Here is a 26,100-nt window from a genome sequence, read left to right as displayed (position 1 = left end):
TCCCGTTCCCGTAGGAATACGGGGATAATATATAGCATATAACCTTCCTCGATAAATAGGCTATCTAACACTGAAAGAATTTTTCAAATCGGACCAGTAGTTCCTGAGATTAGCGCGTTCAAGCCAACAAACTCTTCAGCTTTATAATATTAATATAGATTGTATAAAACTTGTTTACCAACCTCTGTCTCCGTTATTTATTTTCAAATATATATAGTTTATCGTTTACTATATTACTGGAATGTTGCAATACAAAGTGCCATTTAAACAGAGGCACTAGCGGGCAACATCCTTTGTTTTTGCTTCAGCTGTTCCACCTTGAGCAGGTTTATCTACTTTGTTGTTTTCTGCACGTAATAGGCTACTTTACTCCGCTTATGTCAATTAATCGATAAGGTTGTCACTGTCTTATAAAACTTTTCATCATTATCAGCCTATTTTAATAACCTCCTACAGGTCTCGAGCGGCGTCGCTCCTTAAAGGAAGGAAGGACACGGAGCTTTCAATCACCTCGCTGATCCGGGTAGGCGGGATTAGGGTGATATTTGATTATTTAACGATCACTAACAGATGATCGTGGGTTAGTTAACCGTGGCTTGGTTCTGCGGGTAATAGGATCTGTCACTAGATCAACGTAGTTAAATAATTTTCATATTGACTTTTGTTAATGTACAAAGGATGCTTCTTATTATCATCTTTGTTCCAACTGATGAAAGGGGTTCGGAGATAGTGACCTATGGCCGGCCACCATTTTGAATTTTATGAAAGTAAACAAATATAAATAAATATATTCAGACTATACGCATACACATCGCTAGTTAGTGCCTCCAACATCCATAAAAAGTTATCCTTAGATTAGATGCAGGTAATACTTTTGAAGTTCACAGAATAGTCCCACTGTACCTGGGAATTTCCTAATCGAGAGTTGACGTGTGGTATTAATAGTTGACTAAGTTCAGACGAACAAGTTTACTTTTATACTAAGTGTTGCTAACACGTGTACTTATTAAGACTGTTTCTTATAATTAATCTTAAAGAGTATATGAATAGGAATTTCCTAGTCTAAAGTTACCGTATGGTCTTAATAATTGACCAAGTGTAGACGAACTGTCTGTACAATGCAAATTGGTTTCTTTCGATGACGTGTCAACCCTAGACGTGGATCACGGCCATGGAGCGAACGAGCAACGGCGGGAACGAAATTTCCAAAACGGTATTCACTATTCAGTTTCCGAACGGCCGTCGGGCGGCTTGGTCGTGTAACGTTTTTAATTTTTTTTTATTTAAATTTTATTTTTGATTATCAAAATATTACCAAGTGTCTGTGATATACTATAAGGTGTTAGTTTAGTTACGTTTCTGCGAGCCGTTTAGGTGAGTCGTGTTTTTTCTTTTTTTTTTTTAAATTTCCTTTCACGACCACGTGAGGTGCAAAGTTTAACCGGCCTATTCCGTGGTGCCCACTACTGTGGTTACTCTTCCGTAATTTGATTTATACACACGGGTATGCAAAAAACTGTATCTGGTTTGTAAAACAGCATGTTTTAAAAATAAATATAACGACGGCGGTTTAAAAACCAGATGACTGCGTGCATTCTTAACAAAAACACAGCGGTTGCTTCTTCACCAATTACACTTATATTAATGGTATTTTAATGAGGTTTTTAACCTTTTTGATAAAAACAAAACCTATTTATTAGATATTAGATGCTTAGTAATGTTTGTGAATCCATTTAGATTTATAATTGGAAAATATATTAATTTCAATTGACTTTAAATGCGAAAAGACAAGGAAAAATATTGTTTAAGGCAAATCCATCGATAATGCGATAGATTTTTCATGAATAATATTTTTTTCTTATGAATGTAATTTTATTTGTTACAACAAAGGGAGTTTATAGCAGTTTTAGCAAGTGTTTTGCTATTATTCTAATAAGAGTTTTTAACGAGCTTGTAAATAGAAAATGGTTATCAATTCGGAGCATACCCTTTCTAACTGACTGACGAAGTTAGGGTTATGATTTTAGCAGTATATGTATGTTTTTTATTTACGTATGTTCCTTCGTGATGATGAATGAAGCGAAAAAAAACTTATACTTGCAGATAAAGTCGATATTTAAAAAAAATATTTTTTAAAAAGTTAACATGACAACTGTGTTTAAATGTCGTGCCATTGGAAATTCGCTCAACTTTAATATGAAGTGGGTTTCCATTGAAAGGCAGTCTGTATAGATCCTTAAACAAATAATAATCATCTCCATCAGTTAACGTTAACTTAGAGGTCGTTGACTCTGTAAATACTAAATATCACGTAAGTATACTATTAGCTAAGTTAGGTAATAGTTAACGGTTGAACTGTGAATCTATCCATAATAACATTATAAATGCAATGGTAATTCTGTCTGTTATAAAACAAATGTTGATGATTTTTTAGTTTACATATAACGTTACGTTTATTTTTGTTGCAAAACTATCAAAAATAAAACGCCAGATTTTTTCCAAATAAAAATTATTAAAATTAACTAAGTATTTGTTAAACATAAAGAAAATTATTTTAATTTCATTTTTGAATAGGAAAATAACTGGACAAAGTATTCGTCGCCCGCTAGTGACTATAATATTATTTTATTACCTTATGTTTTATTGTGCTAAACGCAATGTAATAAATCATTTCATTGGTTTAATGTTTTAATCGTTTTTATGATCATTGTGTAAAATGTTGTATGCCTCTGTAGGCATTAACATTAATATACATGACTTTGCAGTGTATAAATTCAAGGACTTGTCCTCGATTTTAAGATATTATGGTCTTCCTGTTTGGAAAATAATATTTTGGGGCTATTATTAACTTTCTTTTCAAAAATATTATATATTTTAAACTTGAATAATATTTGCCTTTCCTATTCTTTCTTTTCTCCAATAAGCAAAAACTTTATATAAATCTCATGACCTCATACTTAACCACAGAGTTATTGGACCTACAAAATATGAACGTCGCAGTTTCACGGTGAAGCAATGCAAAGCTACATAACAACTAAGAACTACGGCACGTATACGTATAGTCAAAGAGCCCACCGCAGCCGCATTGGCAATGTCAAGGGCGCGACCCAGTTCCTACTCTAGATATCTGTACCAAGAGTTTTTTATTGAGTTTTACAGTACTTACTACAACGTTTTAAATTGTTTTAATAGTAGTTATTGGCCGGCACTACATAGGTAGTTGCAAAAACTCACTGCCTACCTTAATGACTCATTAAGAATCTGTCATCGTCATCATCATATCAGCCGATGAACGTCCACTGCAGGACATGGGACTTTTGTAGGGACTTTTAAACATCCTGAGCCGCCTGCATCCAGCGTATCCCTTCGACTCGCTTGATGTCGTCAGTCCACCTGGTGGGGGATTCCAGCTCTTTGGGACCCTAACGTCCATCAGCTCTCAATGTGCCCGCCCATTGCCACTTCAGATTCGTTGAGTTATGTCGCTGACTTTGGTTCTTCTGCGGATCTCCTCATTTCTGATTCGATCTCGCAGAGATACTCCTAGCTCGTTCCATCGTCCGCTGTGTGACTGAAGAACCTGTATTAGGAAGGAATTATCCAGTTTACACAATTTGTACAATAATACCATACCCTAATAAAAAAAGTGCACGCTACTGGTAGTAGTAGTAGTAGTAGTAGAGCTTTTTCTGTCAGCTCGGCCGGCATGTTTATCTCTGCAGCATGTCTCCGGGCCTGAAGGGCCTGCTTGCCGGTGTTATTACAGGCACATGAGGTTTAACACTTTTCAGTCAGTTTTGACGGGCCATTCCAGATCCAGACCGCCGCACCTAGAGCATAGATACACCACGCTGCGTCAATTTGGGTTGGCGGACTTGGTTAGATTATCCAGTACTCGAACCTAACCACTTGACTAATAAAGCAGTTAATGTGTCTGTACAATGTCAATTATTAAGAGCAAGATATATTTTCAGTGTGACGTCACGTGTCACACTTCACCTTAGACTAATTAGATAAAGACCTGCCTCGCAAGACATTATTTTTCTGTCAAAGTATATGATCAACGATCTTATGCGATTATAAACACTGTCTTTATAGAATCGATGTTTCATAGTTTACAATCGTGTCCGTCGGTTAAAAACCTCTGTAAAAATTCCTTCTTGTGTAGTTAAATGGTGTAAAAAACGAACAAAAACTGCTAGTTTAGTATAAGATATGTATGAAATCTAAGCTCGTTTTCCTTAGAAAATGGCAGAAAATTTTGTTCGTGAATTTGGGTGCGATACTAGTCCTTATGTATTTAGTCTGAGCACTTCACAGACACCACACGCACATAACCAGCGTGTGAATATCAATACTTGCACGTAATATAAAATCCTGACGTGGCCTTTATGTTGACATTGTAGGTTGTATTTTGATCATTTCCAGTTTCAAGTGTGAATCACACGTCGGCACAGGTCGTTCACTTCCGCGAATCGTATGCTAATATCACTTACCTATATGTATAGTTATATACCTACTATATGAAATTACATGTTACAAAGATTTTATACTATTAGACATGTTACGTGCCCACAAAATCACCGCAGTCATCAAAGTTTAGCTACTGCACTGAGCGCACACATGCAAACTTTTGTGTTTACTTACATTATATATTTATGTATATGTAGTTTTTACACTTCCTGAACACACAACTCGACATTGTAAACAATATTCAGGTATTTTGACGGCCTCTGTGGCGCAGTGGTATGCGCGGTGGATTTACATTTACGGAGGTCCTGGGTTCGATCCCCGGTTGGGCCGACTGAGATTTTCTTAATTGGCCCAGGTCTGGCTGGTGGGAGGCATCGGCCGTGGCTAGTTACCACCCTACCGACAATTATCGTAATTTTACTAGTTAAAGTATAACACAACAAGTAGTTAGTTACGTCCACATGATCCAATTCCTCGCGACTGCGCTCCACTGCACTCATTATGTTTACTAGCTCGCTATTATAATAACTAGTCGACTGCTTGTGGCGCATTGCTAGCCGTGGATTTACGTGTCTCGGATTCGATTTCCGATGAATTTTGCACAATATTGAACAATTTTCAAGACAAGTTTATAAAAACCAAAGTATAAAACTCGCGAACCGAGGATTCTATAAAGAATTTAAATAAAAATATTTTGAAAATCGTTCTACACAGAACAATGACTCTTATCCTTCCATCATAATAGAAAATCACCAAGCTGTTCGGTTTGGCTTACCAAATCTTCATGGCATATTAAGAATCATCTCGATTGCGCCAGTTTTCGAACAAAAATATCGCATCATAATCGGGTTTTTAAAAGCCACAGAGAGAAACACATAGAGACGTTGTTAAAATACATTGCTGAATTACATAAAGTATGAAAAACTGCAACTGTACGAAAATAATTGAACTGGGCGACAAACTTTGCTGTGCCATTGAAAAATATTTGCCCCAATACATCGACATAGATCGTGGTTAGTACCTGCAAGTAAGTGCACCTGCAAAAAGTACAAAAAAAAAAATAATATTCAAGATCGTTAAATCCTTCCCTTCGGTATAAAAACGTAATACTTGTTGACCCTAAAAGGATTCTTGAGGTCAGACTTGAGTTCGCTTAAGCCCGTTTAAGTTCAGTTAAGGCTATTCGTGTTTACACTATAAGCAACTTACCTATTCACGACGCAAAAGAAAAGTATTTTGAGTTTGCTGAACCTTTGTGTTTCTGTTCTGAATATTCTAACGGATGTATCGTGGTTGGAATCATTTTATTTTTTTATCGTTTTGGTCTATTTGTAATAGCAATAGTTCTCATCCTATGATAATGATCGATCGATCAATTGATCGTGTTGTCTTGTCTTGGCAAACACTCTGGTGCCGTGATAGCCCAGTGGATACGACCTCTGCCTCCGATTCCGGAGGGTGTGGGTTCGAACCCGGTCCGGGGCATGCACCTCCAACTTTCCAGTTTTGTGTATTTTAAGAAATTAAATATCACGTGTCTCTAACTGTAAAGGAAAAACATCGTGAGGAAACCTGCATGCCAAAGAATTTTCGTAATTCTCTGCGTATGTGAAGTCTGCCAATCCGCATTGGGCCAGCGTGGTGGACTATTGGCCCCTCTCATTCCGAGAGGAGACTCGAGCTCAGCAGTGAGCCGATTATGGGTTGATCAAATCAGAATCGGCTTTTTTCTTTATCCAAGAATAATAGGACAATAAAAAACTGTTTTTGGTTACAATTAAAGTATCTATATCAAACTAAACAATCTAATCTATATGCACTGTTGATCTTAATTCACAATTTTATAACCTTTAGATGTCCTTTAAATTCTTATAATTCTGCATAATGTGACTTTATTTACTCCTATAACGACAGTGTAAGGTTTATTTTATAATAATAATATTATGTAAATCCTGACATATTTATTGGTGCACTCGATGATAAGTGATAAGGTGCAATAAACTTAGACTAAACATCAATTACTTGATAACGTGTCATTAATGTGACATCTCGTAATTACTGACATATCAACTGAATAGGATGTTAGATATTTGATTTTACAAAGCTTAATACATACGTTCCAACACGAAACGAAATATCTTTATCTCTTAGACAATAATATGTTTATTATGTTTGATAATGGTACATAACGCACAAGTTAATTAAACTCATTAAACTTTCAAGAAATTTGGAAGTTTCACTCCTATCTGGCCTAATAGTGGTGAAATTTTTTATTAAAGTCTGTCAGTTTTTAAGTTATATTTACGGAAATGGGCAGACATGGTGTTAAAGAGGGGATGAAAGTTCTCATAGAAAAAATGAAATTTAAATTTAAACTTACACTGGTTGTCTCACGGAGGAAGTCGCGGCGAATAAACCTAAGATTGAAGTACCAAAGGGCTGAATTAAAACTCACAATTTTTCCATTTGTCATACTTGTCTATTATCCATTTTTATTATTATCAAATGTTAGATCACCATACTTTAGTTTGCCTTGTGAACTTCGTACCACCTGACAAAAAACCAACGTTCTCACTTCTCATGCATAATTAGGTACCAAATTCGATTGTTTCGGTTTGGCTGTCTGTTTGGGTTTTTAGAACTACAGCCTGCGATAGCGAGAAATACTTCCTGCGATAGCAAGAAATACTTACCCCATGTTATGAAGGTTAAGTTTGCCTAAGCCTATGCTACTGCAATAGTTAAGTACATCAATTATGGTGTCTGGACTGTGATGGAAAAAAAAGTAGATTTCGATTTTTTTTACAAATTAACTTATAAAAATTTATAGTACTTACTATAACGCAGTGGTATAGGATACGCTTCATAGTCCACAGGTTATCGGGCGTTTGTAGGTGATGAATTGGACTTGCGTCGCCTTATCGGACGACGATAACCGCCGGGTCGGTGATGGGGCGGTCGAGTGGAGGGTACGCAGATATAATGTAAACATGCCCTCCGCGGCGCGACATGCTCGGGTTGGCTTTCAAATAGATTTGTTTTATTTACTGTTATATAATGAGGAGTTGTTACATAATTTGAACGATTTTCTGTTCTGCATTTGAGTGGAATGGATTGTTCGTGGATTTTGCTTTTTAGGTTTTTTGTTCCTTTTGAGAGTTTAGCAAGTTTTTAATCAATTCAGTTCAATATTTTAAATAGGCGTTGTAGTAACATCTTGGAAAAGTCAATCTTTGAAAGTGACTACTCCTGGTATAGATAATTTTTTTGAAAAACATCATTAAGTATCATTACATTAGCCAATGGACCACTGCTGGACACAGGCCTCTTTCATGGACTTAGCTATATGAAAAAAATCTTAGATGAAAGAAAAAAAGAAATTAGTAGTTGCACACAAAATATAAAATAAATAAAAATAATAATAATTAAAACTAAAAATTAGCATGCACCTTATTGCTATAAGCAATCTCTAACACGCAGCCCGTGATGAAAAACTCAGTATCTCAATTTACCCAGGGATCGAACCCAAGACCTCGTGATAGCCAGTTATGCTAACCATTGGATGAACGAAGCAGTTTACAAGCGCTACTGTACAACATGATTAATAACGTGACTCCAGAACAAATTGCAATTAATTTTCGCACAAGTGCTTGTAGAGTTAATGAGATGTAAGTCGATCTTGGGACTAATTAGATGCGCGCCGGTGACCTTCGGCGGGCGGCGCGTCTCAGGAGTGTACGGAACAATTACTGTGACAAATTACGTGTATGGCGGTATTGAATACCTGGGTATATGCAGTGGCGTGCGTAAGACGTTTAACTGGGTATGCACTGTACGTACATATTGTATATTTCCTTTTCCAATACGGGTTCGTAAGGTGTCTTCAGGGTAGGCAGTATATATCTGCAACTACGAAGTGTGCGCTACTATATATAGGGGAGACCGGATTTTTTTCATTTTAATTGTTTCTTGAGAAAATTTGTCATCTATACTATTTAAAGGTAAAGATCGTGGTATTGTAGTAGCCCCGTTTTCAAGTTCTTTTCGCCAAAACAACATGATTTTGACGACAAGACCTTGAAAACGGGGCTTTCTAACGGTAAAAGAATTTTCGATCAAAATCGGTTCTGTAGATCAAGGATCGTAAAAACGAAAATACGATGCTTAGAATCGTACACCGAGAAAAATAATTGAATGGCAATGACTGTTAGAGTCAAGACGCCAACTTGGCAATGTACATTTGGAAATGTAATCTTACCGAGAAAGATGAATTTTGGATATGACGTGGGTGAATATCTCAATAAGGATGAGCGATAGGTGAAAAATGTCAATGACCTTAATTAATTAGAGACCGTAGACAGAGCAACAAAATATTAAACCGAAATTTTCGTATCTCAACGGAGAAACAAATTTACAACAAACAAACTATTTGTTCAAGATGGCAGAAAATGCACATAAGATATCTTGGTCGACAATCAGAAGATAAACTTTTTTGGCTCCTCAGACGTCATATCCAAAATTCAACTATCTCGGTTCATTAGCATTTCTAAGCTGAAATTACCGACCTATCGACTGTAGTAACAGACACGCGGTGAACGCGGTAACACCCCTTACTTGCAACGGTGGTTAAAAACCTTTTCTATGTTCTGTGGTTAATCACATGCGAAGTCACACTGTCACAGTACCAATATCGTTCTACTACACAAATCAACGAAGGCCGTTCAAAGTTCGGCGCCCAAGGACGTCGTCCGCCCGGTGTGACAACAACAATAAACCTTTGCCCCACTAATATGATGGATCGCTTTGCCGATTTCCGTTATTTACATCGTTATTTATTTGCTAACATAAACATACTGCGACATTTGACACAAATTGATTACTAAGACGTGGTGATTACTTTAACTAAAACATACTTGAATAGACAATTATTATTAGTTCTTTTTTTGCTTTACCAGGAGGCTTAGAACAGTTTTTTTTTGGATATGACCTCTGCCTCCGATTCCGGAGGGTCTGGGTTCGAATCTGGTCCGGGGCATGCACCTCCAACTTTTTCAGTTGTGTTCATTTTAAGAAATTAAATATCACGTGTCTCAATCGGTGTAGGAAAACATCGTGAGGAAACCTGCATACCAGAGAATTATCTTAATTCTCTGCGTGTGTGAAGTCTGCCAATCCGCATTGGGCCAGCGTGGTGGACTATTGGCCTTACCCCCCCTCTCATTCTGAGAAGAGACTCGAGCTCATCAGTGAGCCGATATGGGTTGATGACGACGATGTTCTTTTAAAATTGACACATACCTAACCCTATCTCTTCTTCAAAAGGTTGAGAGTAGCTTTAGAGATTTCCTCCGTCAAAAACGGGGATATCCCATTAATAATTTATTAACAATCAAAAATTTTAAAAATATCTCGACAAATATAACCAACCCCTCATCACTCGTAAAAAAGGAAATGTACTGGAGTCAAACGGAGAAACCAGCATTACAAGGTTGCAACACAAACATCGCTATTGACGTTTACAAATAATAAGACCCGCATGGCGTTTACACGAGTAAATCACCAGATAACGAGGTGTAATGGTAATTGTTGCATAATTGCGGCTCCGATAGCCGCGACCGCTCCCGCTACTACCGACTGAGTTACAGACAATGAGGTCCGAAGTCCGCGGGGCAATTGTCATATCGCGGATGCACGACTTCGCCCGCTGTCGCTTTAGGGTTCACACCTTTTAACTTATGTGGTGTACTTAATTTACTATCGTACTTTTTGTGATTGAGGGAAAGAGATATCCAACCTTTTGAGAGAGAGAGAGAGGCCAGATTATGTGCATTTTTTACAATTAGAAGCTGCTAACTTCCTGCTAAAAGTCGAAGTGGTGAGGGCTACTTAAATACTTACTAGCTCCTCCTTAATCCGGTCTTATCCCCTATCCCTAACCCGGAGCTAACACACACTTTTTTTATTTTTAAACAAACTCTAAGTCATTATGAAATCTGACCGCAAAAATAGCATTATAATAGGACTAATAGCAATAATAGCATTATAATGGTTATGAATGATGGTCGATCATTTAACTGAGTAGTGTTTAGACTTAAGATAAAATTATACTTTTTTTAATACTTAATGTTAATATTAAACATAGATAATGTTTACTTTTAATGTATAGATTTTCAACAAATAACGTAAAATTGTCACAAGAAATTGAGTATCCACCAGCCAAACACGTTGACAAATTGACCAAATTCTAATCAAACTACAACATGCTAACTAACCAAAAAGTTAATTGGTGAACTAGCTGCGGTCACGTATGATGAACAATGACGGTGATTGGCTGAGAGTCCTCTGCTAGGTACTAAAAAAATTATAGTAATTTTTTTAGTATAATAGCGGAAGTGTTTTTTTGTTTCAAGCTATAAATTAATTAGGTACTAAGCGTTTTTACGTCCTTTTATATTTCTGTGCGTCGACAACCCTGACGATTACACGGAACAGCCGATCTTGAAACGAAAAGACGGACTTTGCACCGCAAGTGGTCGCACCGCGTGTTTGTACTCTATTGATTAAACACCGCCATTCATCCGGCGCGCGGTGTTGTGGGCAGAGACACGAGGTGGATCAATACACGTTCGCATGGACTTTGTTTAGAAATTCTATTCCATATAGATACTCTAATGCCAATTGGAATAACTTTTAATGTCTGATACAGAACCGTTGGTACTTGATAGTCTTCACATATAGTACTTTTATACTAAGTCTACTTGAAATAAACGAATTTGTCAGACAATCAGACAGACACTTCTTTATTTAATATGTATACATTTTAATTAATGATCGCAAATAAAACTTCGACCACGGGGCGACCACTAGGAATACTAAATCCTCAGTAGATATCAATGGGGATGATGACTAGGTTTGAATATATTGATTTTATGATACATTCGGGTTAATAAGGTCAATGTTAACTAATTTATACATAAAAAGTAATATGCAGAAATGATGGCAGATACCCTGTAAATTTTACAAAATTGCTTTACTATTAGCATAATCTTAATTTTTTATATACAATTTAAAAAAACTGATGACAGTTTTCTCTATTATTAAAAGCGCCCTGCGAAATAATATTTGTTGTTAATTTCCATTTAAAAACACAGATGTTTCCAATTATTTAGCATAAAAAAGCAAATAAATCAACCAAGTTCCGATGAAGGTTTACTTTTTTGTTATGTTAGAAACCTAACAAAGCAAGGTTAGTAAACTGCGGTGTGTTGATAAAGCGAACTTCGTTGGAAGATGGTTCTTTGTGTTATTAACATTTAAATACGCCGATAAGCCCTTTGTTCATTTTCCGCGGGTGATTCAGCCGTCTCTTGTTACTCCAATAATGCTGTATGCTGGCCTCGTTCCAATATCGTGTTCTTTCTTTACGCCTGCCGTTTCATTTATTTACGGCATATCTATCAAATTCGAAGTCTATAATAGCTATAAGTTCGTTTAAACGCGTCAATGTCTGGTGTCTGGACTATAATCATTACTTCAGCTCACTGTATACAGATTTCCTCACTGTGTTTTTCCTTCACCGTTTGAGACACGTGATATTTAATTTCTTGCACAAACTAAAAGTTGTAGGTGCTTGCCCCGGACCGAATTCGAACCTACACTGGGCTGACTAATAACTAAATAAATTATCGTCATCATCGTAATTTCATTTTGGAGACGATGGACTTGCATTGATGGTCATTGTTCTTTTGTCGACTTCCAAACACAAAGCTTTTCGCCGTCTATAAACGAATGACTTATTAAGTTGACCAACACTACGTTTAACTGCTGCTGTACCTGGCAGCAACCAGTATTGGAGGGGATATCTAGTCAGTGGCGATCACAATAGATCGGTAACGGTCAACGTGATACAGGACCTCAAGAAGACCTGCAGAGCCGCGACATCAAAAAGAAGAAGAAGAAGAACACTATGTTATCCAGTGCTGGTCGATATACCAACACATTAAGACACACAAAGTCCTTTGTTGCTGTTCTATGCCAACTGTCTACGACTCTGTGTCATTATCGGGCAGTGTGCATCTATGAAGTGCGCGCCACTGTCATGAAGTGTATCATGCAAAATTTTTTGAAGTAACGCTCATCAAGGAATTTTTCACCCAGTTTCTATTATTTACCGTTTGCCAATATTAGGTGTCTTCCCAGAGGTGTGATCCGCTATTTTACACTCGTTCGCGAACTTTTCGCCTAAAACGCGTCTTATTGGAATTCGAACTTTGTTTATAGGATGCCATAATTCAAATTTACTTTTTTTTTTGTCATAAACAACGAAGTTGTCATGGAGACGAACGATCATTAGAAACACACCATGTTTGTGACCCACTTCAAGTCGTTTATCTTCCTACAATGTTGTAATCATTCATGGTCACAATTATTTCGGAGTGTTACGTCACTGGCTATTCACTAATTAACAGCGGTGCTACAATTTGTGGCGAGCTCCAGACTCCGCTACTAATTGAGACTTATCAGACTCATTACAGAAGTGTCGCTTGCGCGTGATGAAATAAACATTTGCAGAACTGCTTTGTCAATTACATTTGCGTTTTAGTTATCAATGTAAAACTTTTGATTATTCATTATGAAACTAAACGTATTCACAAATTCAAGAACCGGAAGCAGGTTTTTGGGTTTGCAATTAATTAAAATTGTCTTGACCGCCAAACACAAATATCTGTAATAGTCAAATACTCAGATAATACAGTGCACAAGTGCGCAAACACAGACTTTTGTTCTTTATCATTTTGCTCAACAGGTAAAGCGAAAAACGTGAGACCTCTAACTTTTCGTTTATTCATTAATTATTATTATTATTAATAATATCAGCTAAAAATCGGTTTTGAGTATCATTTTACTCGTATTACAGGTACGATTCCAAGTCATCTCTAGAATAACTCAAATTTCCTTGTCTTTATAATTAATACGACATTGGTGGGTAGTTTTATGAAAACTTTTCCTTATTTTCTAATGGCATTTGATCGTCCGTATTTTCACATCGTCATATTTATGTGACGTACGTATATTATGGAATTATCCTATGAACATAATGGGTTCAATAATTTCAAACTTCATTTTAATAACCTGTAATTAGCTGAGCATTGACACTAACTACCTAATAATAATAGCTGTTGGTTGTCCTAATAAAAGAAATAAAAAATAATGATATGAGGACATTTTGAAATTTCAACACGTGAAATCTTGGAAATTATTCTGTAAGTGGCTTTTATTGCGTTTCCTTATTTAGCTAAATATCGTCGAATACACGTAAGTCAATAGAACCGTCCGTAAACCTAAAAAAATTTATTCATCATCACAGAATTATTCTGAAGATAATTCCAAGAAATCTATTAGTCTGTTAGCTATATAATATTTCCTATCGTTGGTTTTCTGTATGTATTAGATTTTATCTCATCCTAGACTTCATCTCTATTCATTCGTGTTTTTAATATTTGATAACAAACTTATTATTATTGTCTTTTAGAATTCTAGATTATTAAATGGCATCGCGAGAAAATTTATATAATAATAATTGTTTATTCCATTCAGCATGTCGTTATCGCCTTGAAGTTTTACCTTTAGTCGATCACATTGCTTTATAATTACAACGTTCATTATACCAGTGATTAGTGGGAAACAAAGCAAAGTTCCATTGGTAAACGTGACGGTGCTAGCGTCAACTGTATGAAGATTATTTTTTCCTGTGACACGGCATCCTACACTTATAGGGTAAAGTCTAGAGAGTCTTCGATGTGTCATTTGACTTTTGTCGCTTGGATGTTGATTGTACCTATAAGGATCAGCTGGGTTTTTTTTGATTGATCGAGATATTTGGAATGAAATTCTCATTTCTGATTCGATCACGCAGAGATACTCCGAGCATTGCTCGTTCCATCGCCCGCTGTGTGTCTCTGAGCCTTCATAAGAGGCCCTTAGTTAGCGACCAAGCCTCTGAACTACAACGATACAATATCTAGAAATAAAAACTTCTCCCATGACTGAGCAGACTAAACCTTTATTAATTTTGGCACTATCGCAGACTACCTCCAATAACAAGTATAACTTGTTTACACTTTATAGGTTAAGTTTGTCCAACGAAGTGCCTTTTGTTCTGCGTGCTCAGTCTACGTACTTCGCCCTTTGCGCATCCAGGTCGTTACACTTGCGAGACATCTGTGTCATCATACATCTGCTTGATGTGTATATTTCTTTGTTACATTAAGGACATCAATTATTAAGATGCGCACTTCTTTTAATTGACACGTTAGCGGTTTAATGCGATATTACTCACCTGCTGTCATATTCTCTTATTTGGTCTTTAATAACGCCCTATTAAATTAATTAACGTCAAATCAACTGAAAAATGGCATCTACCTACTGTATGATATCCACGAAGGGTTGTCACTAGGCACCGGATGAAATTTGTTACATGAAATTTTAATTTCTTATATGTCAACTAGCATACGTCAGAGTTAGTGAATTAGCCTGATGTTAAGTGACAATAGCTCTTAAGATGCCGTATTTTTTTCAAATACTAATATAAATTTATTAAACATGACTAACCCGAGATATAGACCTGCAGTTTTAACTGAACAATCGTACTGTTCAGTTAAATCGTCCATGTTCATTGTCTGTCAGTTTAAACTGTACAGTTTTTGTAATGATTTTGAGTGAAATTTCGATTAAGTATATAAAACTGAAGGATAACAGGGCCAACAGCCCTATAATATTCTCCTTTTCTGTTATCCTAATTATTGTTTTCATTTGTTAACCCCTATTGTGTTTCCTGTATGGTCAATTATCGTTAAGTTGGAATCTTTATAACGTCTATACATTTTTACATGCGAGTATAACAATTCTATACTACCAAAACTAACATTGGCTGTAAACAGTGGCTGTAAGACTGGCAACGCCCGGCGGTTTCGTCCGCGTAGTTTCCCTTCCTGTGTGAATACGGGGATGAAATAGCTCATTTATTTACCGAATGTAAATGTCGTGTTAAAGAATTTCTACAATCGGTCCTAGTTTTTGAGTTAAATCGTATCTAACAAACTATCAAATATTACTTCATAATATTAGTTGAGACTTATCAGAAAATTATTAGCTAGAAGGCTTATCATATTCCAATTGTGTCACAATAACCTTTAATCTGAAGTGGACTTTATGTCCATTTCAACATTTACAGCGTGCCAGACAAAGCGTGTTCGTCTCAATCACATTCAATCTAGTTTCCGACCGATAGCGCCACTTATCTGATAACAATACTTTTGGTATTTTTGGCGCACTTCCCTTTCTGACTTGTGCATGCTTTGCTTTATAAAGTTCCAGCGTTCTAGTCCCAGTTGAGAAATTCAATTTAGGATATATTTTTTTGTGAAAGCTTGTACTAGAATATTTTCTTGATATCAAGCGACAATTTTTTGTTAGGTTTATGATTATATTTTATCGCCTAACGCCAGCCACTCACGATCAAGCTTACCATCAAGCCTGCAGGACGCTTAGGGGTGTAGGCAGAGAAAAACATCGCAATATGGTTATGGGTCATCATCATGGGGTGCTTCCTTCAAATTGAAGTTTGGCGGTCAGGCAGAGAAAACTCTTCTGGTGCAATATTTTAAGCAGACTGTAATCTTAATCCCTTATGTCGTACATTCATTTCCTCCCAAGTGCACATTTACTGGGTATCTTGCCTTCTAGAATCAACTTGGGAAAATCATAGAGGAAAGCTCTTTGCAGATACCCAATGCTATTTTCCTTCTCATTACAGCAGTTCACGTTTAAAATTATTGGTATGGTTTTGATATATTTTCGTTGCTCACATCCCTGCTAAGCGTCCTGCTGACTTGACAGCAAACTTGATCGTGAATGGTTGACGTAACGTAAGCAAATGATGGAATCTTCCTCTGGAAAGCAAATACTAGACTCTCCCCGGTCACTGCGTGTTAAAAGATTAATAATCGAGCATCGAGTAGCGGCACAAAATAAACATTAAACGCGTGTGCAGCGTACAAAGTTAGATTAGCACTTGTAGGTCGATGGCATCATTACGCCATGAGTGTTTAGACGCCTTGCTACACGTACACGCGTCGCCGAGCCCCCGTCTAATTATAGACGGAATACACGCGGGCATGGCGAATGTTGCCAGATAGTTGGCGGGCAATAGACGCGACAACCGCCAATGTTTTGAGTCAATGGACCTACTCGTAATGCAAAGACGTCTTACAATAAAGATGTTATCGTTGACGATTCAAATAGTTACGATAACCGACAATGCGTCGAGTCAATAGACCTGCTAATGCAAATACGTCTTATAATATAAATGTAGATTAGTACAATATGACCTGCCAACACAAAAACGTGTTATAAATTGGGTGTAAATGATTTCTATGTTGACTAAAATGGCACAAAACCATCAAAGTAATGCACTTAGCACAATGCATATATTTCGTGCTGCCGTTTACAATTACCGTAACCCTTACACCGAATTCGCTAGTTATTATAAACAGCAGAGAGTTTGTAGAGTCTAACTGTAAATTCTCACTTCTGAGTTAGTACGCTTATTAAGTCGAGGTTACTTACTATACCGTTCATGAGTTTGTTAATGATAAATATGCTTTCGAGGGGATCTAATCGGCTTTCTTTTTCAAAAGGTAAATAATGATAATCGTGTAAATTATAAAACACGTTTATCGTAAAAACGGTTACTTTATCCTCTATTTAATTCTCTTGGGTTTTAAATATTTGAGATGCTTGAAACTTTACTTGTAGGACTCACATAGGTACAAACGTTCACTCCTTATTTGACTCTTTTAGCTAGAATTTCCAAAATATTAATATCTATAATATTACTGATTAATCGATCTATTCAATATGAGAAATCATGATTTCATCGACGATTCCAGAACGAAGTTCTTAGTATTAAACATGATAATCGGTAATTGATAGATATAAATCTGTTGCCATGCAGAACGGTGACATTGTTGATAATTATATTAATTTCGTTTAATCAGTTAATCACAGTAAATTATTGAAAGTGATTCAAGCGTGATTCACTTACCAAAATCAAAGTCTATATTTTAATCGGTTACAATACGTCCGCTGGAATTTGTATTTTTCTTAATATCTTTGTCAGTCATAATGTCAGTAGTGCATTTTGTAACTTGATAGTTTCAAATTCTTTTCTATTTCTATCTCTATCTTTAGTCTCCTGCTAGAATTCAAGACTGTTCTCTTTAAAGGTTTTTTAGTAATGATTTTATATTTTGCATAATAATATGCAATTGTTAAAAAAATTATTATTTTGTTACAGATTGAAGACGGAGAGACATGTTTATAGACGAGAATGATACGTAAGTGCTACTTTTTCTTTAATATTAAAGTACATAGTATTTGAGTTTATCTCTGAGGAGGTTGGAGGCGGCTTAGTGTCTTGTATGGTGGAATAGGATTTACAAATCTTAAGACAATATTTAGGGATGTCGGTTCAGTTGCTATTGAACGAAACTCTTCAAAATACTCTATCAATTTAGATAAACATCTTACTCAACATCACGTGGTTTGTAGGCTTACTTTGAGTAATGATAGAAATAGTGTTTAGAAACTTTACGAGGACACAAGAATCTGAAGTTCCTTTCAAAAGTCTCTTTTGTTCTATGATTACAATTCTGACTATCTGTAAGAAAAGGGAAGTTAACAACTTCTATGCAAAGAAGGCTCATTAACGTAGGCCACATCAATATAGAATCTGGTTAAAGTAATGTAATAGACGTCTCATGGATTATTTGCGAAATATCATGCTAATAGTTATTTAGTTTACCTTAAGTCTCTCATTTATGCAATGTCCGGCTGATCCTGTTTACTATCAGTCCGCTTATCAGAATGTATATAACTTTAATGATAACCACTGGTTCTCAGTGATGTTTCACCGCTGTGTGCGATCGGTTCACTTGTTGTCACACGTGGCGCGTTACGAGTGTGTTGTGAAGTTATAATAACCTCTTGGATATGGGAGTTTATACTTATAAAATGTAAGTTTTATGGATTTAAGAGATAAAATCAAAGATGTTTTCGTTTATTCATTAAGAACTGATGTTCATTTTGAACCCTCTTTAGTAATATTTGATATTGTGCTGTAGTTTGCCGTGTCTGTATTTTAAATAGGAATTTTGGTCTGTGTAATTTTGTTTCACGTACAAGTAAATCTTAGGTTATGATCAAATGAAAATCTCTTTCTTTATGCTTTTTATATATAACTGGAAAATTGTAAATTGAAAATATCTAGTGACATCAGAGCTGCTTATGTGCCTCATAAAAATCCCAGAAAATGCGCTTCGCAATTGTTGCAAAAAAGGAGATTTTCTCGGAAAATGTGCTCTGAATTTGCTGTACAAATGTAATTTCTCGGAATGAGAAAGGCACCGTTCCCACCAATGTAAATCTGTAGAGTATATCTGATAATATCAGAAACGGATTTAAAAGAAAGTTCTCATAACTGACGATAATTCATTAAAATAACTCTATTACTCGTAAGTTTAATTAAAAATTTGAATCTTATCCTCAAAACGATATGCGTGAATAATTCAATTTACTAATCGTCACGAACGATATAATCATCTAGATCACATCAGCATTTCAAAAATCGTAGTTTCAAATCTACGATCGCACAGACAAAAATACACAGTTAAGTCGAACTCGCCTTTTTTTTATTGAGAATTAAAATCTGAAGATTAGCATGACTTTCATTTTTTTCTTTCATTTCTTCAAAAGAAGGGGTCAGGATTAGTTTCATGCTGATACACTCGTAGATGTTTCTGTGGATTGTGCAACCGTGTAAATATCAATGAGACATACGATTACGATAAAGCTATCCATGCAACACGCCGGCATTATCGGCATTTATCTTGTGTTTGTCGCAACCAGTCGGCCAGTGCGAGGTGCAATCAGCTCACTGTTAAGCCTTTTAAACCACGTCTGGTCAGATAACGGTCTAGACTAATTGCGAAACAGTTACCGCTTCCATAAAGTCTATGGTAGCCATATTGATAAGTAGTATCAATAATATGGTTAGACATCTGTCAATAACTAACTCCAAAGCCGGAGTCACATTATGGATATGGTTTGGCTTATATTTTCAATGGTATTCTAGAAGTACCTATCCACTATTTGTGAATATTTATATTTGCAAGGCGGTGTAAAATGTTAACAGCCTATTAATGTGATTGTACCTTCGTAAAGGAGGTGTCCGAAATTAGGCTCACTTTTCAGAACGATACAGAAATGAAAAATGTACTAAAAATGTTTTACATTTTACTAGTTTACCATTATCAGGGAAAATGAGTCAGTTTCATTATTTTCACATCGATCGTAGTGATTTATATATCCTCTTTGATGCTTATTTAACTGATTGTCAGTTGTCTTTGTAAAACGCGGGCTGTCAATGTCAAAGTCAATCAATGAATGTGATGTCATTGTCAAATATCTTTCTTCTTCTTCTTTCTTGTCTGCGATTGCGACTGCGATGCACTTTGTACTGCGATTGTTTTCAAATATCATTATTATCCTATTTCGATTGGATGTGTCAAGTTAGTGTCAAATCCTTAATAAAACTGTCGCCTGTCAGAGACACAGATAATGCAATAAAATTTTAGGTCAAGTGGTCATAAGTTCTCCTTAATTGTCCTAATTTATGGCCAATTTTCAGGTCTACATCATTTGGGCCCGAGTTTGTATGGAGACTGGGTTTTTCCTTTGTAAAATGAAAGTTTGTCAGCTTATGTTTCTACCATGAACCTTTCTGGTCATCATAATATGCTATGATTATAGTCTTCATAACACGTTGATAACACTCCCATGATATGCGGGCGAGGGGGGAAATCTGCGCGGGTTTCAAGTCGTGCGTGTGAAGAAGTGACGTGCATCGCTACACGCTACCCGCCCCGCACGAAACATCGGGAGTGTTACGAACGAAGTTGGCAAGCTAGAGACGCATTGTGGACCATACAGTACACAGGACAGTGTCATGTATACATCAGGCATTTGAACCACAGTGCCACGTGGTTCCGTAGCTGCTATACAACCGATGCAACGGCGTCGACAGCGCGCGATCGGGCGGAACAACTTTCACTGGCCGCCGACTACTGACACTGGGTGCTCACTCGTGTACTGTGAATTGCGATTTATTTGCAACATTCGCGATTGTCGATATACAGGGTGCTAGGGAATATTTCCCATAACTTCAAGGTGTTGACAAGTCTTATAGGAGCCGGAACTACATAACTATTTTTCTTTTTAACTAAAAAAAAAACTTTTCATGTTTTCATACAAAGTAATTCAAATAATTTCAACTATCCATATAACACATGCCTTTATGTATCCTTGCATTTTAAAATACTTAATCGTAGAGGACTGTCGATATTGGCGAGATATTGCAACTGGCATTCGGCACTTCATGAAATTCATGTAATGTAGTAAGCTATTTCATGAAATTTATCAATGAATAAATTTGGCTAGGTCATAATATAAGAATGCTATATAAAGAACACAATTTAAGAACTATTTACAAAGGAAATATTTTTTACTCCATAAAGAATATAATCCTAGAGTTACGCAAAATACTCCCGAGCATCCTGTATGGTCTAAGAACCTGTGATCGCCAGATCTTCGTCATTTTGTACAACGAATGTTTGTCAGTTCTTCTACCACAGATTTTTCTAGCCTAGAATATTGTTCTGTTACCTACTCTTAAAATATGTACACACAACAACAATACTATGAATTATGCTATAATACAATAATTTATAACATTTCCTGAATTTTTGCATCATATAAATCGCAAGAACCGGTTCTACATAGTGTAGTATGGTATCACCTAAGTCTCACGATATCTATAAAAATGAATATCAAACCGGTCTTAAAAATAAATCAATACATTAAAGCGTACTAATATTATAAATGCGGAATTATGTTTGTCTATCAACAGATCATCATGAATATTTATACAAGTGACATTAGCGCCGCGTCTGGAAGACTTCTTTCATGAAAAATACTTTACTGATGAACATCTCCCCGAGTCAATAGCTTGCACCAATTTCACTCGAGACAAGTAATCAGCAACAAAAAATTACACTTTTCTCTACTATTTATTCTTACTATTTTTCTGTACTTTTTTTATATTTTCGAACAACACTGCTCTTCGAAATGACAGTAATAATAAGCATGTACAACTAACATTTATGACAAGCCAAGTAGTAATTTACTCGAATACAACAAAATCCAATAATTATTGTTTACCTACCGCACGCGTATAAATTATAAAACCGACAAAGACCTTGCGGGTTTGGTCTCGAGACGGACTTTGCCCTATATTAATATCCTCAGGACCGCTTCTGCGATACAAATTGCCGACCTTGGATATGCTATAATTTGTGTAACGACAAAAACCACGGCCGAGTAATCACCGTGTTTGTTACATAGTCCCACCGTGAATACATAGCTTGTGACGTATTAGTAGTATGTAATAGCGCGTTTAATTCTGTACAAGTTTTCCTTTTCCTCAAATATGAGGAATATAAAAATACATTCAAATAAACTGTCATCAAAATCAGTCAAGTATTGTAACCCCATGATGGAATATAAATATATTTTTTACTGCAGTACAAGCAAATAAATAAATAAATAAATACCTATTAGGTGCTACGTGAATCAGAAAAACTCAAACCACACAAGATACACGTCCTAAAATGCTGTTTTTAGTCTGTCGACAACCTGAGGCATAGATGTTGGTCCGATCATAATCATGTGTCTGTAAAAAACAGACACATTGATATGATCGGTTCGGATTACACCGGCAATTATACCCATCAGACCGGAACAGGAAATTAGCATAGCTGTAGTACATCCCCTGACAAGCTCTGTACAGCAGCAACAACCAATAACTCTACTACTGACTATATAAATATAGACATACATACACACACAGAACATTGAAATTTTTATACATACAATACACGGGTAAATATTGAGATATTTGATACTCCAACATATAAAACGGCTGAATATAGATTTATGCAGTAGAGTGTTCTGTGTTAAGAAGTATCCAATTATTTTTCTACTACCATTTCGATAAAAACTTCAAACCAAAAAATATAATATAGCCTTCCTCGATAAATGGGCTCTCTATCACTGAAAGTATTTTTCAAATCGGACCTGAGGTTAGCGAGTTCAATCAAACACACAAACTCTTCAGCTTTATAATATTAGTATAGATATTTACCAAGTTTCGTTAATACTTTTATTTCTTTTATCATGGTCGTAGAAAAACTATTGTATGCCGCTGCACGGTATTAGCTATTGTAGCACTCGTGCTGTTTATTGTGCAATTGGCTTCGCTTTATTGCACAAAAATCACTCGTGCTACTAAGGCTCTTATTCCGTGACAGTGGCATAAATTACAATTCTGTATTGTATTTCCGTGTATTCCTACACGTGGCTTATATCACATAATAGGTACTTTAACCTCGTTATGTTTATCTGTCTACTTCATTAGGTTATCGGAAAGAAAACGGAATTTTATAGTGTCAAGCCGCAGCAGTCTGCTAGCTAATAAAGGATTAAACTATTTAAATTAAGCGCTAATAATAGATTAAACTACTTAAATCAATCATTTTATGAACCTTTGCCTTTGTTAAATCATATTTATCTTTTCTTTTGAACGCCTGGCCTAAATTATCCACCTTAATCTATCCCCCCTTCCCCTTCAATATCCGCCAGATTTCTGTATTACTTGGAAATATACGTTTTGGATTATTTGATTATGACTAATAATAATCCATTAATCGCTGGATAATTGTGAATTTTATCTAATTGTAAATTACTAAATTACTGATTTAATCTAGTTTATATGTAAACAACAGAATCGTACGATGTTAATATCATTAAAAAATTAAGTCGATTTGTATTAAGCGTTATCTAAGGAGTCGCTATTTTTTTTTTTGCTACAGAATCGAGTCGTATGTCGAATGAAACATTTCTGAGAGAATAAATTAAAAGTTCTTTAATTGACATTTTAAAGGTCTTTATGTCGATGTAGGTACAGTATAACACCTGATGCAGATGTAGTGTTCCTTATAAAGCATTTAATGAGATGTTTCCACAAGAAAACACAGTTACAAACTAGTAAATAAGCCTTGTATGACATATGTTTACGAGCACCTGCCTTTAACATTTAACGTACCTAAGACTATGTAACGAACCTAGTTTTTATTAATTATACGGCGATCATACAACTATGTATAACGTAAAGACATTTTAACAAGTACAATTACTATTACTACTGCAGCCTTTCTTGATGAGTACTCTTTACCAACAAACAAATTTAAAGTGAGGGTATAAATCACTAGTCATTTCACACCTAATAATAATTATATTTCACTTGTTCTTAAATTAATGAAAATAAATTTGATTAATAAGCTCAGAACAATCCGTAATGGTTAATATATTTCATATAACATTTTATAAACAAACCTATACACGTTTTAAAATAAATAAGTTATGAAATGACATTCGTTTACTACCTTCATTTCTAATTTCTTTGTTGGTAAACAGTACTCGCCAAGAAAGGCTGTAGTATAGAACTTAATCATCAAAATATCTCTCTTGCCAATGCCTTTGAAAAATATTTTTTTTCCACCAATGGTAAGCTTTATCAGCGAGTAACATGCAATATTTTTATAACAAACTACTACAACAAAATATTCACGTTCAAAGGACAAAATTCAATTGAATGGAAAAATGCTTTTGACTGCATCTCGGTTGTAGTTGGTAATGCTTAGTGCAATTTTGCAAAATAGGAGTGAAATGGGTCACGGACACCCGTGGGATTCAGCGGATGCATCCAATGCTACGGTATCGATCGCTGGTGGACTGTGAAGTGTGACTTAGCTATCTGTCACCTTTTAAACTGAACCGCAAGCCGGCTTACAGAGCTATGAGATGGCAAACAGACACTGTGCCTTGGAGAACACGCTGCGCTGTCGGTCTCGATCATTCGCCACACAAATGAAATCTCATGCAATGCATTAGAGCAGCTTGGAAGGTCTAAGATCAGCTTTCCTCGGCAATTTAGGGCCAGACTACTGTAATACATTTGCCTATTAAAATATAGATTGTTTGCAATAAATTTGCAATGTCTCAATTTTTGTTTTTTTTTTACTATATACTAGCTGACTTCGCGCGGTTTCACCCGCGTGGTTCTCGTTCCTGAAGGAATACAAGGATAAAATATAGCCTATAGCCTTCCTCGGTAAATGGGCTAGGGCAATGAAAGAATTTTTCAAATCAAACCAATAGTTCCTGAGATTAGCGCGTTCAATCAAACAAACAAACTCTTCAGCTTTATAATATTAGTATAGATACCTAAGCCAGTCTAATAACGCCCGATGGAAAGCAAAGATGTAGTCTAATAGTACAAGGTCCCTCTGGACTAGTACATATTTATTTTCTAAATCTTAATATAGAAATAGAAATGCGAAATATTATATGGCAGGGAAGTAGATTTTGGTTAGTAGGTGTCCGCTAAGACAGGATTTAGAGATAGGGCCAGATTAAGGGAGTCTAAGGGCGGACGTAGTCGCGGGCGTCCGCTAGTCTCTCATATAAAATGAAAATTAACTGATTATAATTAACAAATTCTTCTAACCCCGGTTCTATTCAATAACCAATTAAAAGAAGTGAATAAAAATTGATATGAAAGTGTAGAATGTAGATAGACAGATAATAATTAGCTTTAACAAGTGCAACTGATAAAGCTATCTATCCTCATTCAATCACACTGCTTGTTGTCGAACACCGCGCAGTTACATGCACACTCGACGACTATTGGCGATAACACTTGGCTGATTACATCTATCACACTTTGTATACTTACCTATAATAATCATTTACTGCGTAAATCAATGAACTTTGCTGTTGTTGATCCGTTAATGCGTTACACAGTTAATAACAAACGTCTTAAGCACTACTAGTCGATGGAACAAGCAGATACCCATTATTTTCAATCTCGACCTCCGTCTATGGCATACGTTATTTAAAAAAAAAATTAGTCACCAGACCATAGATGATATGCCGTAATGAGCACTACGAGTATATCGCTTGGGCTTGCACATTAGAAGACGTCTCATACAATGCATCCTCCAATGCTCTTCGAAGTTCTACCTGGTAGGTACAATTATAATATTGTGTCTCGTCTCATGCCTGAATGAATGCGACGGTTCTTGTTATGAATTAATCTTATCGCTTAGCGTAAACAATTGCAAACGCAAAATTGTTATCGTTTCTATAAACTCTTTACGGTCACCGTGAGTGTAAATATTGGGTTGTAAAGAAAGTTCCTAGAGATCTTACATAAAACATTTATTAGAAAAAAAGCAATAATTATAACAATAAATTAATCGATGGTGTATTCTCCGTTGCTGTTTATGACTTCGTCTCACCTATCAACAATTTGTTGATGCTGTTCCGTCAAAAATCGCCCAGTCTGGTGGCAAACTAGTTGTTGAGCCATTTCTTGAAGTCCTCTTCGTT

General features: G+C 35.9%; 1 protein-coding gene across 3 annotated transcripts in view; it reads left to right on the top strand.

Annotated features, from left to right (window-relative positions):
- The window catches only part of LOC112050886 (long-chain-fatty-acid--CoA ligase 4), a 48,899-nt gene that overhangs the window by 9,520 nt on the left and 13,279 nt on the right, over positions 1-26,100 (top strand). Inside the window, exons 1-2 of one of the 3 annotated variants that reach the window (XM_024089287.2) lie at positions 1,217-1,374; positions 17,831-17,870. In XM_024089287.2, the coding sequence (XP_023945055.2) occupies positions 17,848-17,870 (23 nt within the window). In that variant the 5' untranslated portion in view covers positions 1,217-1,374; positions 17,831-17,847. Of the gene's footprint in view, positions 1-1,216; positions 1,375-17,830; positions 17,871-18,459; positions 18,549-26,100 lie in introns of those variants that run through there. The other 2 variants (XM_024089288.2, XM_024089289.2) reach the window with 2 other exon arrangements.

The sequence above is a fragment of the Bicyclus anynana genome, chromosome 3, assembly GCF_947172395.1.
Source record: "Bicyclus anynana chromosome 3, ilBicAnyn1.1, whole genome shotgun sequence".
Taxonomy (NCBI): Eukaryota; Metazoa; Arthropoda; class Insecta; order Lepidoptera; family Nymphalidae; genus Bicyclus; species Bicyclus anynana.
The sequence above is the reverse complement of the archived record's forward strand: the minus strand, read 5'-3'. Positions and strand labels throughout refer to the sequence as shown.